The sequence below is a fragment of the Nelumbo nucifera genome, chromosome 5 (assembly GCF_055504915.1).
Source record: "Nelumbo nucifera cultivar China Antique chromosome 5, China Antique-T2T, whole genome shotgun sequence".
In the NCBI taxonomy this organism is placed as follows: domain Eukaryota; kingdom Viridiplantae; phylum Streptophyta; class Magnoliopsida; order Proteales; family Nelumbonaceae; genus Nelumbo; species Nelumbo nucifera.
Window position 1 is genome coordinate 26,819,097 of NC_142653.1, and position 15,271 is coordinate 26,834,367.

Genomic DNA, 15,271 nt, shown 5'->3' on the forward strand with positions numbered 1-15,271 from the left:
TTCTTACAGTAGTCACATACCAAGTCCCTTTTGTCTTCCCTTTTGTTTTCATTGCCATTCTGTTTAGGTTTCACAGCACTTACCATAGCAGACTGATCAGAACTGAGATTTTTCATCATTACATCCCTCCTGCACTCCTCTCCTGACACAAAGGCATATGCTTGGGAGAGAGTGACACTGCCCCTGGAAAGAAGATGTTGTCGTGCAATGTCATACTCAGGGTTAAGGCCAGCAAGGAATTCGAACACCCTATACTTCTCTAAATGTCTTTGATAGGTAGCTGCATCCTTGGTGGTTTTTCAAGCAAAGGTTTCTAGGTGGTCGATCTCCTGCCACAAGGTCTTAAGGACTAATAAGCCCTAGCAACATTCTCCCTCTGTGAATAGGTCTCTGCAACCCCATCCCATATCTCCTTAGCAGTGTTTGCCCATAAAAAGTTTTTACTTATATGTGGCAACATAGAATTACACAACCATATCATTACCATATAATTTTCTTGCACCCACCGGGAGTTGCCAGTTTCGGGTTTTACCTCTTCACCAGTAATATACCCCAATTTTCCATGAGCCCCAATGGCCATCTTTGCAGATTGGGACCATTCCAAGTAATTTGAACCATCCAACCTAACTGTAGTAATGGTTCCGGCTCCGAAGGGGTCTCCAGCACCTCCTCCCACTGGTCCCATTTTATTCCCGGGCTTATATTCAACTCTGTGTCCCTCCATGTGTCTCAAAGAGGTACATAAAACAGCTAAAAAATGCAGCAAGAACAAACAAAATACCTTTTGGAACCAACGACACTCCTTTGGTGTTTTGGACTTTCTTCCCACGAAAGATTCCTTTTCGGTGGGATGGGGAGAAGAGAGAGAAGAAGCAACCGCCCTCCCTAGAGGCCTCCAAACCACATGGAACTTGAATCGCCCCTTACAAAAAACCCAGAGGAACCCTAAAAATTTGGGCGCCACTACCTAGGTCAAAATTGAAGAGTCCAACAAAATCAGGACTCTTCCCCTTTCTCCAGTTTTTCCTGATTCTGATGAGAAACCCTAGACCAGCTACAGGGCATATAGATCCATCAAGAAAATCCAAAAACTGGGCTTACCTGAAAGCTTCGATCAGCCTCTTAAATCTCCATGCAGTCGGCCGATCTAGGGCTGCAGGAATGAATCTCTTCAAGAACCTTCAACCTGCTCTGGTACCAAGTAGAAAGCCTTATGTGCTGATTTCGGCCAAGCTTCTTGTGAAAGGAAGAGGAGAAAGTTGGGGATTTCAGCAATAGACAGAGGAAAGGGAAGAAAAGAGAAGAAGGTCGACTAGGAGTGATCATTAACCCTAGCCGCCAGCCCCTCATTCTATTTATAATTAACTTAAATATGGGATATTACAAAGATGCCCCTAGTAGGGCGGCAACTCAACTAAGTACTTACAATTCCTTTAAAAATAAAAGACTAATGGGCCCAAGGCCCAACAACTTCTTAAAATAAAAAGACAACAAACTAAACATAAATCAGCCCACTCAACAATATTCTAGGTTCAAGTCTTGTAAATTGTGTTTTTGTAGCTTAATGGTGTTGTGTCTTAAAGATAACATACAATTCTTTGTAAATAAGAGGTTATGAGTTCAATTTCCCTCATTGTCATTTTACAATATGTAATGAAGTTGTGACATGGATGTAGGGGTGTCAATGGTGTTCTAAAATCTGATTTTGAATTTGATTTCAGCATTATTGAATCAAATTCGGATAATTTGTGCCTGAGGTTCACCCCTTTCAAAAGGTGCACACCTGATGCGCCTTGCGCCTCAGCCCAGGTGTGCGCCTTTTTTACCTCCCCCCCTTTTAACTAGTGATATGCATCTTCATTCTTCTTAATATAAAGGATTTTTATTAAAAATAAAGAAAAATGAGATCCTTCTTCCTCTTTCTTCCTCCACATCCCCCTCCTCTTAAGTAGGCTTATGCCTCTTATGTTCTGAACTACGCCTCACACCTCTAGGTAGTGGAATGCCTCGCATCACGCCTCCGCGCAACATTGGACCCAGCTAATACCCAGTGCTGAAAGAAAGTGATTCCAGATTTTTGTTGAGACAGAGCAGTGGATGAATAGATGGCTGCTGTCTTCTTGATTTTGCCCACATAGCACACAAGTTAATTCCTGGATCTGCATACCTCTTTTAAGCAAATGTGTTTTAGTTAAACATCTGTCTAAAGAAGTAGCCCAAACTAAAGCATTAACCTTTGAGGGGGCTACAGAATTCCAAACTTTAGCAGCCAGAAAATCCGTTGGACTGAGATTAGACAAATGTCTAAAAAAGATCTGACAGAGAAATGGCCATCCGAACTCCAACTCCATATCCAACTATCCTCCACAAGCTGATCCAGGGGCTGGAGGGAAATCAGCTCCAGAAGCTCAGTGAAGCTTTCAATCTCCCAATCTTGAAAATTCCTTCTGAAGGAAGGGCACCAGATCACAAATTCTTCATTAATTTCATAACACTCCCAGATAAATGCATCCATTTATCCATTTCCATAATTAGTACTATAATTCTTATTTGTCACATTTATTTTTGTTTAATATGATGAATTATCTATTTTTGTTTTTATTATTTAATTATGATATCATGGGTCGACCCACTTGACCTGGACAGTTGAACCAATAACCTGCCGCCCTGATGAAAAAAAAGGTTCTGCTTTCACATTGTTTTAAAAACACTGGTGGGAATATCTATGTTGTGCAAGGCACTAATGCAATCTAGAGAAGTTTGGGGGAAATAGGGAGTTTTCATTATGGGGCCCTGGATTTGTATGGCTTTGATGGGGTCTACAAGTTCATCAGACTGTAAAGGGAAGTTTAGTATGAGGCAGTAGGTGGTTGTAGTTGTAGTGCTAAGTTTCAGTCTTCTAAAAATTTACTATTTTTAACTAAAATGAACTTACTGTGTAGAGTTATTACTGTAATTAAATTACTATTTAAAGTGAAATTGTGGTTTACTAGTTTTAATAATTTCTGGTTTCTTTGCATTGGGCTAGGAAGTGGTTCTTACTTGCTTTGAAGATCAAAAGTTTTTAGGTGTAATGTAATCCCTTTTTTGGTCATCAAGTATTTGAGTTTGTTAAGGAAAGCCTAGGCCTGTCCTACCTCAGAGCTTTATTTTAAGCAGTGTTTCATGAACATGGACATCAGAATCTGATACGTGTCTGGGAGTCTGACTTGGCAAGAAGAAAAACAAGGACTCTTGGAACCTGATGTGTGTCTGACATGGACACTTAATCCACAGGAGAGTCCGCGGTACACAGATGTAAGGCTTCACTTAAGAGATCGAGTTTGAAATATAATTAATCTCTCTCTCTCTCTCTCTCTCTCTGATTATCTATCTGTCTCCATTACTGGATAACCCTTGCCATAATTTCCTTTACAGTAGAACAGTCTTCTTCTTCTCTTATTATCTTTTTTAAGTTTGCATTACAGATCTAGAATCTCTTTACTCTCAGATCTAGATATTTCAGCCATAGAATCCTCTTTCTCAAACTTCCATTGAACCCATTCCAGATCTGAAAGCATTTCCTTCCTTGACCCACCATTTGCTGATCTGTGGGACTATCCATATGATGGGGATCGGTCCAGGCATTATATGACCTATTCTCGCAAGAAGAAGGCCAACAAACAGGTTCTGATTTGGCATGGGGAAGACTCTTGGGACTTGGACTGAGCTGGTTAGGGGTATTTTCGTCATTTTAACTAGTTCTGTGTGGGCCTGGGCTATAACATCTTGTTCCTCTAGTTTAGTAGGGCTTGTCTTTCAATTTTCAGTTTATTTGCATTAGTAGATAGAAAGTTATTGTGTTTCTTGATGCACAAGACAAGGAGTGGCATTTTTGTAATTATGGTGAACAGGATTCCGGGCCACACAAGTCACTTTATAAATAGATGTATCCTCTTCCTTTGAAGCTAATGAATGAATGAAGATTTCTTTAGAGCTCTTTTTCTGTATGGAGTGATTCCTACAAACCCTAGAGTGATTCTAGGACCCCTTGGAGTGATTCTTTGGGATTTCAGTCTCTTTTTTCTCTTTCTCTACCCCCTCTCTCTCTCTCTCTTCCTCTCTCTTTCTGTCTTGTATTAGTTTGTTCCAGCCCTACTACATCACCATATCTATCCTACATCATTCTTCTATCTAGGGGTGGATCCAAGCCGAATACTTGTCTATTCAAGCTTGGCTCGCTGAAATTGTATTAGGCTCGAGCTCGGCTCGAGCTCGATTGCAAGCCGAGTTTTTTTTCTAAAAAATAAAAATTATACATATAAAAATATTTTATCTATTTTACATAAAAAAATTAAGAATTATAAAAATTATTTATTATTATACATATAAAAAATAAAAAATATACATATAAAAATGTTTTTGTTTTACATACAAAAAGTAAGAATTATAAAAATTATTTACTATTATACATAAAAAATAAAAATATTATATATATGTATGTATGTATATAATAAAAAAGTATGTATATAATAAAAAAGTATTTATTTATTATACTAGGCTTGATTAGGCTCGTGAGCCTCACGAGCCGAGCTTCACTGGGCTCGAGCTCAGCTTGATCAGCAAATGAGCCTATATATCAGGTTCGAGCTTGGCTTGAAGCTTGGTTTTAAGTTAAAACTGAGCCGAATCGAGCTTTTCACGAGCCGAGCTCGAATAGCTTGTGAGAAGCTCGGCTCGTGGTCATCCCTACTTCTATCTTAGAATTAAGCACTAACTTTTTAATCCCAATCATTGCTATGCAATATGAGAGATGGTGATTGAGCAGAATACACTATGATGGGCCTAGAAAAGGTGGTTCTTGATCTATAGCTTAGTGGACAACTATGAAAATTAGAGGGTAGGGCTATGACAAAGAATGCTAGGGTTTCAATTAACAAAGTTATGTCAGAAAAGAGATGATTTACTCCCACTTTAGCCATGGGCTACAGGCATAGGAAGACAGATACCAAACCCTTTCTCTTTGGTGCATTGCACGAGTATTGATTTCCCAATGAATTATCTCTTGGTTGGAGATCCATATCATATGTGGTCTATAAACCTCCTAAAATTCTTTATGAAGAAAGACAAAATTGTTCACCCACATGCACCATGGTGTTCAAATGACCAAATATGACATTTGATAAGAAAACTTCTTTGATGTAATCAAGGAGGAGAATGACATTCTTGCTTAATAGAACTTTCAGCATTCTTCCTAACCCAAGATTCTAGAATATGCTAGTTCTGCGGATAACATAATTGGAGATGGAATTGTTTGCAATTAAAGTTCAAAGACTTGGGTGCCATTTGTTAAACTGAAAACTCATAATCATCTAAGCCTTATCCCAACTATATGGTGTTGGCTACATGAATCCTGTTTCACCATTCCATTCTGGTTAATGCCATATCCATTTCTAAATTATGAGAACATTTGTAAACTGAAACTGAATAGTGAAAATTAGTTTTAACATCTGAACATTGAATGTGCTGGAATTAGTAACTTACTTGCATTGGCCTGCAGTGTTCTCCCAGATTGGTTTTGCAAAATTGAACATCTCTTTGGAATGTGATGCCTTCCATGTTTCCAGAGTTGAGGATTGAGAGTATGGAGATTAGGAGACTGACCATTGGTTGGATTATTAATTGCTTTTTTTATCAGCAACACAGAAAAAGTTTTAATGATTAGAAGAATAAAGAGCAGATTACAACAAGGAATTGTGAAAGGACGGTCCAAAATAGAACTAGCCCCCCAAAAATTGCAAATGTGCCCAATACATATTGTTTCTTTGAACCCCTTGCTTATCTAAACTGTCAGCCAAGCTAGCAGATCTCCTGATCCATCTGATTTGGATATACAAATCCTTCCATTTGAACTGCCTAAATTCATTTTTGAGTTGCCAAATCACCCCTTCACCTTTCCTCAGCTATCCCACTACAATCTTAGAATCTTCTTCAACAATTAGCCTATTAATGCCCATTTCTTTTGCTCTTTCTACTCCAAAAACTGATGCTAGAAATTCTGCTTTTACTGAATCCCCTTCTTCAATTGGGCCAGAAAAGAAGGCCCAAATAGCACCATTCTCATCCCTAATTACCCCTCCAGTGCCTGAGGCCCCTGGGTCACCCATACTGCTCATCAAAATTCAGCTTCACCCATCCCTCCTGGGGGGGGGGGGGACAAAACCTCCAAAATGTTCTGCTTTCTAGAGGAAGAAACAACTATGGCCCCCCAATTCCTGAAAAAAATCCTCCAACTCAAGTCCTTGAATAATGTCAAAGTTTTGACCCAGTGTGCTACTCTTAGGGTAATAATTTCAATAATTACTGCTTTGCTCCTCTCCTTTTCCTCAAAGGTTCTCAGATTCTTTCTTCCCAGACTGTCCACACCACTGCTGCTCTTGTACATCTCCACAACAACCTACCCCTCCTTTCACCGCTTTTTAATACATTAGGGCCAAACAACCTCTCCAAACTATCGGGAGTCTCACCTGCAACCAAAGTGAGAAAAAAACCATTCCCAGATGCAGCGAACAAAAAGGCAGGAGATTAAGAAATGGAAAGCTGTCTCACCATTCGCCTTACACAAGCAACACCAGTTGGGGGACAGAGGCCAACTGGTTAATTGGTCCTTCATGAATGTCACATTACATTTGATAAAGTTAGAGTTTTGGCATCTTGATACAAGGGCCAAAGAGAAAAATATGGAGTTTTGGGATCTGGGAGGGAGTTTTCTCGAAAATTTCACATTGGTTAACTAGTTTAGGAGTTTTTCTATTTTCTTACTATAGTAACAATTTTGTGGTTTTGGTTTTTCCTAGTTCTAGTAGGATTGGCCGCCCCTATGGTGTCTACATGTATTTAGAGTAAAAAAGTGGGGATTAATATTGGAATGTTTTTTGTACATATTATGCTTTTGGTGAGTGATTCCCACTTATTTGAGTTAGGGATGTCAGTATGTCAGGTTTGGTGTGGGATTTGTTCAACCTGAACTTGAAGTCACTCTAACCTGAACCCAAACCAACACTACTAAATGAAATAGGATTACTTAATTGAACTGGACCCACCCCCACCTCTTGAAGCCTGATTTAGACTTACTCAACCTGAACTTGGTGCAGGTTGAACTCGACTTGAAGCCTGATTTAGACTTACTCAAAACCAAACCTGAACGACCATATTGAGTTGGCTCAAGGTGGGTTTACTACTTAACCCAATCCATTGACCTGCCTACTTAGAGTGATTCTATGCATCCTATCGAGTGATTACTAATTTTTCCTTTTTTCTATCTCTAGTTTCTTTCTCATCTTTTAAGCATCCATTACAACCATCAACAGCCAATAATTTCTTCATCAAAAGATGTTCATTTAACATTAATAGAAGATTGGAACTGATCTTGATTTTTTTTTTTAATTTTATAGTTTTTAGTTTTAACTCAAAATTTTCCCATTCTAGCAATTTTTTGTTTGTTGTATACCAAACCATTTTTGCTTGCTCCCATATTTCAACTCTTTCCATGGATTGTGAAAATTTTGGAAAGAGTTGAAATGGGATAACAAAAATGAGAAGAACAATTTGTTTTTTCTTTATTTTTAATAAAAATCTTTTTATATTAAGAAGAGCAAAGATGCATAACATTCGCCTCCGCTTCGACAAGACCCCCATAACTCAAAAAAAAAAAAAAAAAATTGGGCTGCATCGAAAAGGGGGTGGAGTGGGGGTCTGGGGGGCGAAGCCAACCAGCCGAAGGGGCAGGGGGCAAACCACTTTACCCTTATCTTATCTTCCCTTCCCTTCCCTTTTCTTTTCTTTCCTTTCTCTTTTTTTCTTCACTTTCTTTTTCTTTCCCTTCCCTTTCTTTCCCTTTCCTTTCCTTTCTTTTTTCTTTTTTTTTTTCTGTCTTTTTATATAAGATGTGCATGAGGTGCATGAGGCGTACGCCTCTAACACGCCTCATGAAAAAAGCGCAAGAGGCGCTCTTGCACCTGAGGCGTACGCCTTAGAGGTGTCAGCACCTCTGGCATACTCCTCAGGGCGTTTTGGGAGCGCCTCGCCTGGAGGCGCGCCTCTAGGTGTATGCCTCCCATGCCTTTTAAAACACTGGTCATGTCATACCATATTTCATTTTTTTATTTCTCTCAAAGGTAAAATGCATAAGATAACTAGAGGGGACTGGAGACAAGAACTTCATTACCTTTTCAGAACTGGACAACCTTGCACATTTGCAGCTATTTTTGGTTTTAGTAGGTTTAGCTTTTTGATAGGTAATAAAAAAAGACCAGGGGTCCTATGTACAATGTTTTCATCTATACAGCATGTGACTCATGTATGATGCTCATGGCCTATATAACATCTAAAGATTGGAAAATATTACACGCCAATTGGTAAAAAACTGAGTGAAAGATAAGCATTCAAAAATCTGTCAAGATGGATGACCAATTAACCAGAAAAATAACAGCTTCTCAATCTTCCCAATTACCCTTGGAGGATGGTTGGATGTGGCCCAATCATCAACAGCTTGGCTTTTTGTTTTTTGACAAAATGTACAATATGTATTTCATTAATATAACCAAAAAGTATCCCTGTACAACAAGAGGCTGTACACAGGGAGTGTACATACTGCTGCCCCCACAGTTCTATAAACCAAATCCCACATCTTTACAAAAATAATCTCATGTACAAAAGGTCATTATAGTTTGTCTTCGAACAACTTGTTAGTAGCCAGCCAAGAATACATCTTTCCCAAGATTTTTTGGAACACAGAATTTGTAGAGCCTCCCTTATTTTTGAATATCCTGGCATTTCTATCTTCCCAAATACACCAAAAGACTATAAAAAAAAAAAACAGAAAAACACCAAAAGACTACAGCAGGAACAGTGTTCTGAACCAATCTCCCTCTCTTGCTCAAGCCTTGTACCCTCTAGCCTTTTACAAACTTTGCAACAGATTCAGGACAGCAGTTACTTTCTAAAAACATACCTCAAATTCTGGACCATATTTTGTGGAAAATTCATAATGCAACAGCAAGTGATTGATAGATTTAAAATGATCACCATACAACACACAATTAGGAGAGTGCACCACCATACCCTTCATCATCAGATTTGTCTCTTGTGAGGATTCCCTGTTCAGAAATGCAGGCCATTTTACACCAAATAATATTTACTGGTACAACCTGATCCTCCAATGTTGCTAGAAAATTGGAGAAGGATCTTACAGTGAATCTGCCTGATTTTTACCACCTCCAGATTATTCCATCAGCTGTGCTACCATTAACAGCTGTGCTTATTATACAAAGGGATTTGCAACCACCACCACCACCACACCAAATCAAGTTGAACTTTGATGGATGCGTAGTGGGTAGTCTGGGCATTTTAGGTATATGAGGTGCTTTCAGAATCTCATTGGGAGTATCGTTGTGCTTTTTTCAGGACTCGTTAGTTGGGGGACTCAATAAGAGCTGAATTGATTGCTCTCCTACAAGGTTTGAAGATTGGGTGGAACTTTGAAACTGAGAAATCTAGCAGTGAGGGGATTCCTAAATGGTCATAGGATGGTTAAAAAAATGGTCAAGCAACTTGGCTACATTGGCATGCATTGAGAGAAATGAAGCACTTGGCAAGATAAATGGTGCACTCCTTTGTTTGGATTCACAGATTGGCAAATGACTTGGCTGACTCTCTAGCCCAACAGGGGGTTAATAGGGAACACTTGTTTTATATGATGCTGAAATTAAAGGGGTTAGGTAGTTAGAACTACAAGTAGCCCAACAAAAAAGAGATTCGTTGTAAATAGCATTGTTTTATTTATATCAATAAAAATTACAAAGATAATAAAAAAATTCCCCAATTACCTTTTCTACCAAGTTTATCTTTCATTCTTTCTGATAGTAATAACTTGATAAAGTGGCACTACATCTGGTAGGAGAGGGGCAAAGCAGTAGCAAGTGGGCCATTGATTCTTCACCTAGTGGCAAAGAGAGCATTCATTTTGAATATCTCTTCTCCTTGAGATAAGGTGATCAGTTGTGAAGATTCTTGATCTGTGATGCCCAGATATAGATGTGTAACATGGATACAGATATGGGGGGTCTGGATACAGACTATGTATGTTTTCATGCTTGTCAGCCCTAGCCTTTACCATTACACCAAGCAATGGCTCCTTAATGGATGTATAAAACAAATGTCAATTAAAGACTATTGTAGGAGTTTGAACCAGAGGCCATGGATGGATGCTACAAGGTATATATATTACTATATACTTAAACTTATCAATACATATGATAGACTCCAGAGGAAAAGGAAATCTTGGTACGTATCCCACATGAATGTGTTCTTTGCCTTAAGAGTGGGGAATGCTCAAACCACATTTTCATATCTTGTCAATTTTCTTGCCAGATTTGGAGCTGTTTCTTTTCTTTGTTTTGTAAAAATCAGGTTGCCCCTCAAAGTACCATGAAGTTGTTTTCACAAAGTTTTCTTGGCTGTAACACCAGAAGAATGAAATTGCTTTGGCATTATATATAAGGGCAGCAATTTTATGGATCATTTGGGTGGAAAGGAGTGCAAGGTTATTTGATAACAAGGAATTGGGGGTGGAGCTATTGACAACTTTGATCTAAGGGTGGCCCATTGGATGCTGGTTTGTAACGAGTTCAAAGGTGTTAAAACAGAACACCTATAAAGAGGGTTGCAAACTATAGCTGGTTATTCAGTGGGCAGAACGAGGCTGAATGATTGGCATCCATCCTGGGTTGACAGTCTTAAATTCAATTTTGAAGCTGGCTTTTGATAATTCGTGCTTTTGGGGCCTAAAAATATTTTATACATTCTAAAACATGTGCATCAACTGCATGTGTGGAATTTAAGCTTCCACCACATGGCTGCATATATGGATACCTCATGACACTTGAATGTAGTGTGTGTCATGTGGCAGCACATATGGATGCCATGTGAATTTTGTATTCAATGAAATGTGTGTAGGCCACGTAGCAGCATATATGGATGCCATATGATATTAATCACATGTGTGTGCCACAATGGAAATGTTACATGGTATCAATGACATGTATGTTTCACGTGACAGGATGTCATATGACATCAATGACATGTGTTGCCATATGATAGCACATATGGATCCACATGGCAGTTGAATGTATTCAATGACACGTGCCATGTATCAGCATATATGAATGCCACATGGCACTAGAATGTTTTCATTGACAAGTGTGTGCCATGTGACAGCATATATGGATGACACACGGAATCATTTCATGTGTGCTATATGGCAGAATATATGGATGCCAACTGGCACTAGAATGTATTCAATGACATATGTGCCATGTGGCATTATATATAGATGCCATGTGGCACTTAAATGTATTCAATAAAATGTGACATGGTGGATATATGGATACCATATGGTAGTATATATGCATGTCACATGGTATTTGGATACACCATGTGGCAGCATATATAGATGCCACATGTCATTCATACGTGTGCAACGTTTTATTTTATCCAAATGCTGAACTATTGGCAGTAATACAAGGGCTTAAATTAATAACATTATGAATTGGGGGGAATGATTATTGAAGGTGACTGCAAAGTAGTGATTTCATGGCTCAACTGAGAAGCAGAACCAGCTTGGTAGTTTATTAGACTTTTGGTGAGGGATGCTAAAAATTTAGGAAGAAAGCGGAACTGCTCAATCAAGTGTCAAGGGTGTAATTGGGGTTGTTATTATCTATATCTGTTTGGTGTGTTCAGCTTATAGCTGTTTCTTGTACTCTCCCTACTGTCTACACTCTACACAGGACAGTTTTTTGGCTTCATGGGGCTGCACAACAGAGGGTAGCCCATACCCATAACCCCAAACCCTGGTGGCAATAGGATTTGATCCCACGCCTCCCCCACAATCAGCCAGTTACCAATTGAGCCACCTTCAATTGTTCTACATAGGACAGTTTGGGGCTCTTTTTCTAATCTAATACAATTCTGTTACTTAACAAAAAAAAAAAAAAAAAAACTTAGTAACTTGATATTGGGCTGAAGATTTTTCCTATATTACTTGCCAGATAAAAGTGGTGGATAGGGGTGTTCATTCAGTTGATTTGGTTATAACCGCCAATCTAAACAACATGTTGGTTTATCCAATTTAATGAACCAAACTGAATCAAATTCAATTTGGTCTGGTTTGGTTTGGGCCCATTAACAAAAAGAGAGTATATTATATTTGTATTAGTATATATCTATTAATAAAATATATGTTATATTAATAATAAATAAATAAATAATATATATTAATATAAATTATATTAATACATATATATCAGTTTATTCAATTTTTGGTTCGGCTTGGTTGAATTTTTTTGCCAAACCGAACTGAAAACCATATAAACTAAATCGAATTGGATTATTCAGTGTGGTTTTTGTTATTGGGTTGAAGATTTTGGGGTGTTCATTCGTTTGGTTTGGTTAGAATTGAGAATCTAACTGACATTTTGGTTTTATCCATTTTAATGAACCAAACCGAATTCAGTTCAGTTTGGGCCCATTAATAAAAAGAGAATATATTATATTTTTATTAATATATTAATAATATATATATTATATTAATAAATAATATCAGTTTTCAGATTTTGGTTTGGTTCGATTGAATTTTTTTCCAAACTGAAAACCAAAGCTTGGTTTTTGGTTTGGTAGCCAAATTTGATCACTCCTAGTGGTGGACGTCCTCTATTATTTGTACCACTAATGGACTTATTATGTATATATAACTAACTAGTTTGATGTTCCGAAGATAAACTTAACTTTTGCAAGAATAAAGTCGTTTGTTTCCTTTAAATGAATTTGAACTTGAGAAAACCATATTGTAACATGCCACCACAGCCATTTCTTGTAAATGTTAAATTTCATGGTTGTATATTTAGCCTTCTTTCTAACATATTTACTTGTTTTGTCTTTTTATTCTTACGCATATATATTCTTGAGACTTGATCAAGCTTGATCAAGCCTTGCTTATTTTTCTTTTCTTACCCCTCTATTGTTCTCCATATGGACCTTGGACGTTGTTTTTTTCTCTATCTTGATTTTATGATTCTTTTATTTCTTAAGGTAGTTCTAAATTCTTAATGCAGGAGAATCATTTTTCTTTGTTGCAACGAGAGACTGAAAAACTTCGTAGTGACATAGAGAAGATGCGCAGTGAATTGAGGTATGCCTGTAGAATTTTAATTCTTTATGCCATTTCCTATGACTATGTACTTTGAATCAAAATATTTACACTTAAGAACATTGATTTGACACAGGTATGAGATTGACAAAGTTACTGCAGGTCAACGTTTGGATTTGAATCTTGAAAGAGGGTATGAGAAATAAAAACCGTAAATTCCTTATTTTCTAAAAATTGCATGGTTAAGTATTGTGGTCCTTTGCCACCTTAATCAGATGAGTTCTTCTTTGTTACCTCTATTATATCCTTCTTAGTAACTGTTAGCCAATCAATGTAGGCGTATTCGTGATGAACTGGCCAATCAAAATGCAGAAACAACCAACCTTACTAACAAGCTTGACCGGGTGAGCTTTGTGATTAATGCAGTTGATATTTAAGATATGATAGAAAAGCAGTTGGGCTTATTGCATTAAATCTGGGATCTCTTGATTCTTTTTTACAGGAAATTCATGCATTAAAGGCTCAGTTAGAAGCAGCTAAGTATGATGTAATCAAATACTGCATAGGTACCCTTGTGTCCATATGTGCTGTTGGTCTTGCTATAGTCCGCATTCTGATGTAAAGAAATATTGTATTATTGTTACTCTTTCAATTTAAGGTGAGCAAAAGATATATTAGCCCATTCATTTTTTTTTTTCCTGGGATACTGGGTGCTGAAGATTTTGAAATTCAGTGTCAGCGTTGGTTGGCAAATGTGGCTCAAAGAAACATGTCCATTTTGAATAGTTGTCTTTTTTTTTTTTGGGGGGGGGGGGTGATACCCTTATTTCTTGTGTCATTTCTTATTATGTTCATGCCATTTGGAAAATAAATAAAATTTGTGCATGTTAAATGTGCCTTTTGCTATTTGAGTATTCAAAATTTGCATGCTTAAGAGGAAACTTCAAGGTTTGTGTTTAAAGATAAAATAGGAGGAATTGTATGAATTTAGGAAGAGCAAATGAATATGGTGGCAATATTAACATGTTTCTAAAATTGGGGGGAAAAAAAGAAACAAAAAGGAAAAGAAAATAGGGAGTAATAAATTTTGATTTTGAGGCCTGGGAAGAAATGAAACTGGAGAATTCTTTAATGGTGAAGCTAGAGGCTTTCATGCAATTTGAGGCCATGGGTGTTTTACCTTGTTCTCTTGCGTGGGTTGGGCTGGTAGGTTTCCCTGACTGATTGTCCTGCATGATTGGGGGTTGATGCTGGATTTTTTCTTTTGTTGTTGTTCGATCTTTTTCTTCTATAGCTTATCAGGTGCTGTTTTGCCTTTTGGTTATGTTGGGGGAAGTGGGTGGTGAGTTGGGTTTTTTGTACACTCCTCGCATTATTAACTTCTTGCTCTGAACAAACTTCGCATGAATTATCTTAGATCAATTATTCAGTCAACAGTCACAAAGTATGAGATTTGAAGGGCAAGATAATTATCAAAAAAAAAAATGAATGACAATAATTTAGCCATGTAATGTATATGCTGTACTGCTACTCTTTATTGCCCATATGCATACCCTCTAGCAATAGAGTTTGGATTCAACTTGTCATTTTGGTGGGAAAGTTGAAGCTGCTTGGGATTGCCGTCAAGATGGGCAATTTTGCATGTATCCATGGTAAGGCTCTTCAATCTATAATATTACGCAACTGACCTCCCTCAGTCAATGCCATATGAAAGAGAAAAATACCCTCGTAAGCACAAGTGTAAGACAAACTAATAAACAGGAAAAGTGTGGAAGTAAATCATCATTTCTACTCCAGGGAGTGGGTTTAGCTTTCTTCATCTCCTAGGTCGTATCAGTTCTCCGTAGTTTCTCATCCTCCGATTACGCATCAGGAGGCAAGCCATAGCTGTCTAAAACCACTGTAGGTACCAATTAGCAAGAAACGAGCTTTTTTACCTTGTTCTGTTGCTCTTGCTCACTGTAGCAAACTAGCAGCATCAGAACATTTGAACATGTTTTTAAAATCGACCCGGAGAACCAACCGGTCAGGGGTCTGGTTCCCGGGTCGAATGGTCTGATTGTTCAAATTGAATGGTTGGCCCGT

General features: G+C 37.9%; 1 protein-coding gene across 1 annotated transcript in view; it reads left to right on the top strand.

Moving 5' to 3' along the window:
• LOC104607531 (protein FMP32, mitochondrial-like) overlaps window positions 1-14,092 on the top strand; it is a 31,268-nt gene extending 17,176 nt beyond the window's left edge. Inside the window, exons 4-7 of the mRNA XM_010273192.3 lie at window positions 13,152-13,228; window positions 13,323-13,379; window positions 13,524-13,590; window positions 13,689-14,092. Of these exons, the coding sequence (XP_010271494.1) occupies window positions 13,152-13,228; window positions 13,323-13,379; window positions 13,524-13,590; window positions 13,689-13,808 (321 nt within the window). The 3' untranslated portion in view covers window positions 13,809-14,092. The remainder of the gene's footprint in view (window positions 1-13,151; window positions 13,229-13,322; window positions 13,380-13,523; window positions 13,591-13,688) is intronic.
• Window positions 14,093-15,271: the final 1,179 nt, after the last annotated feature.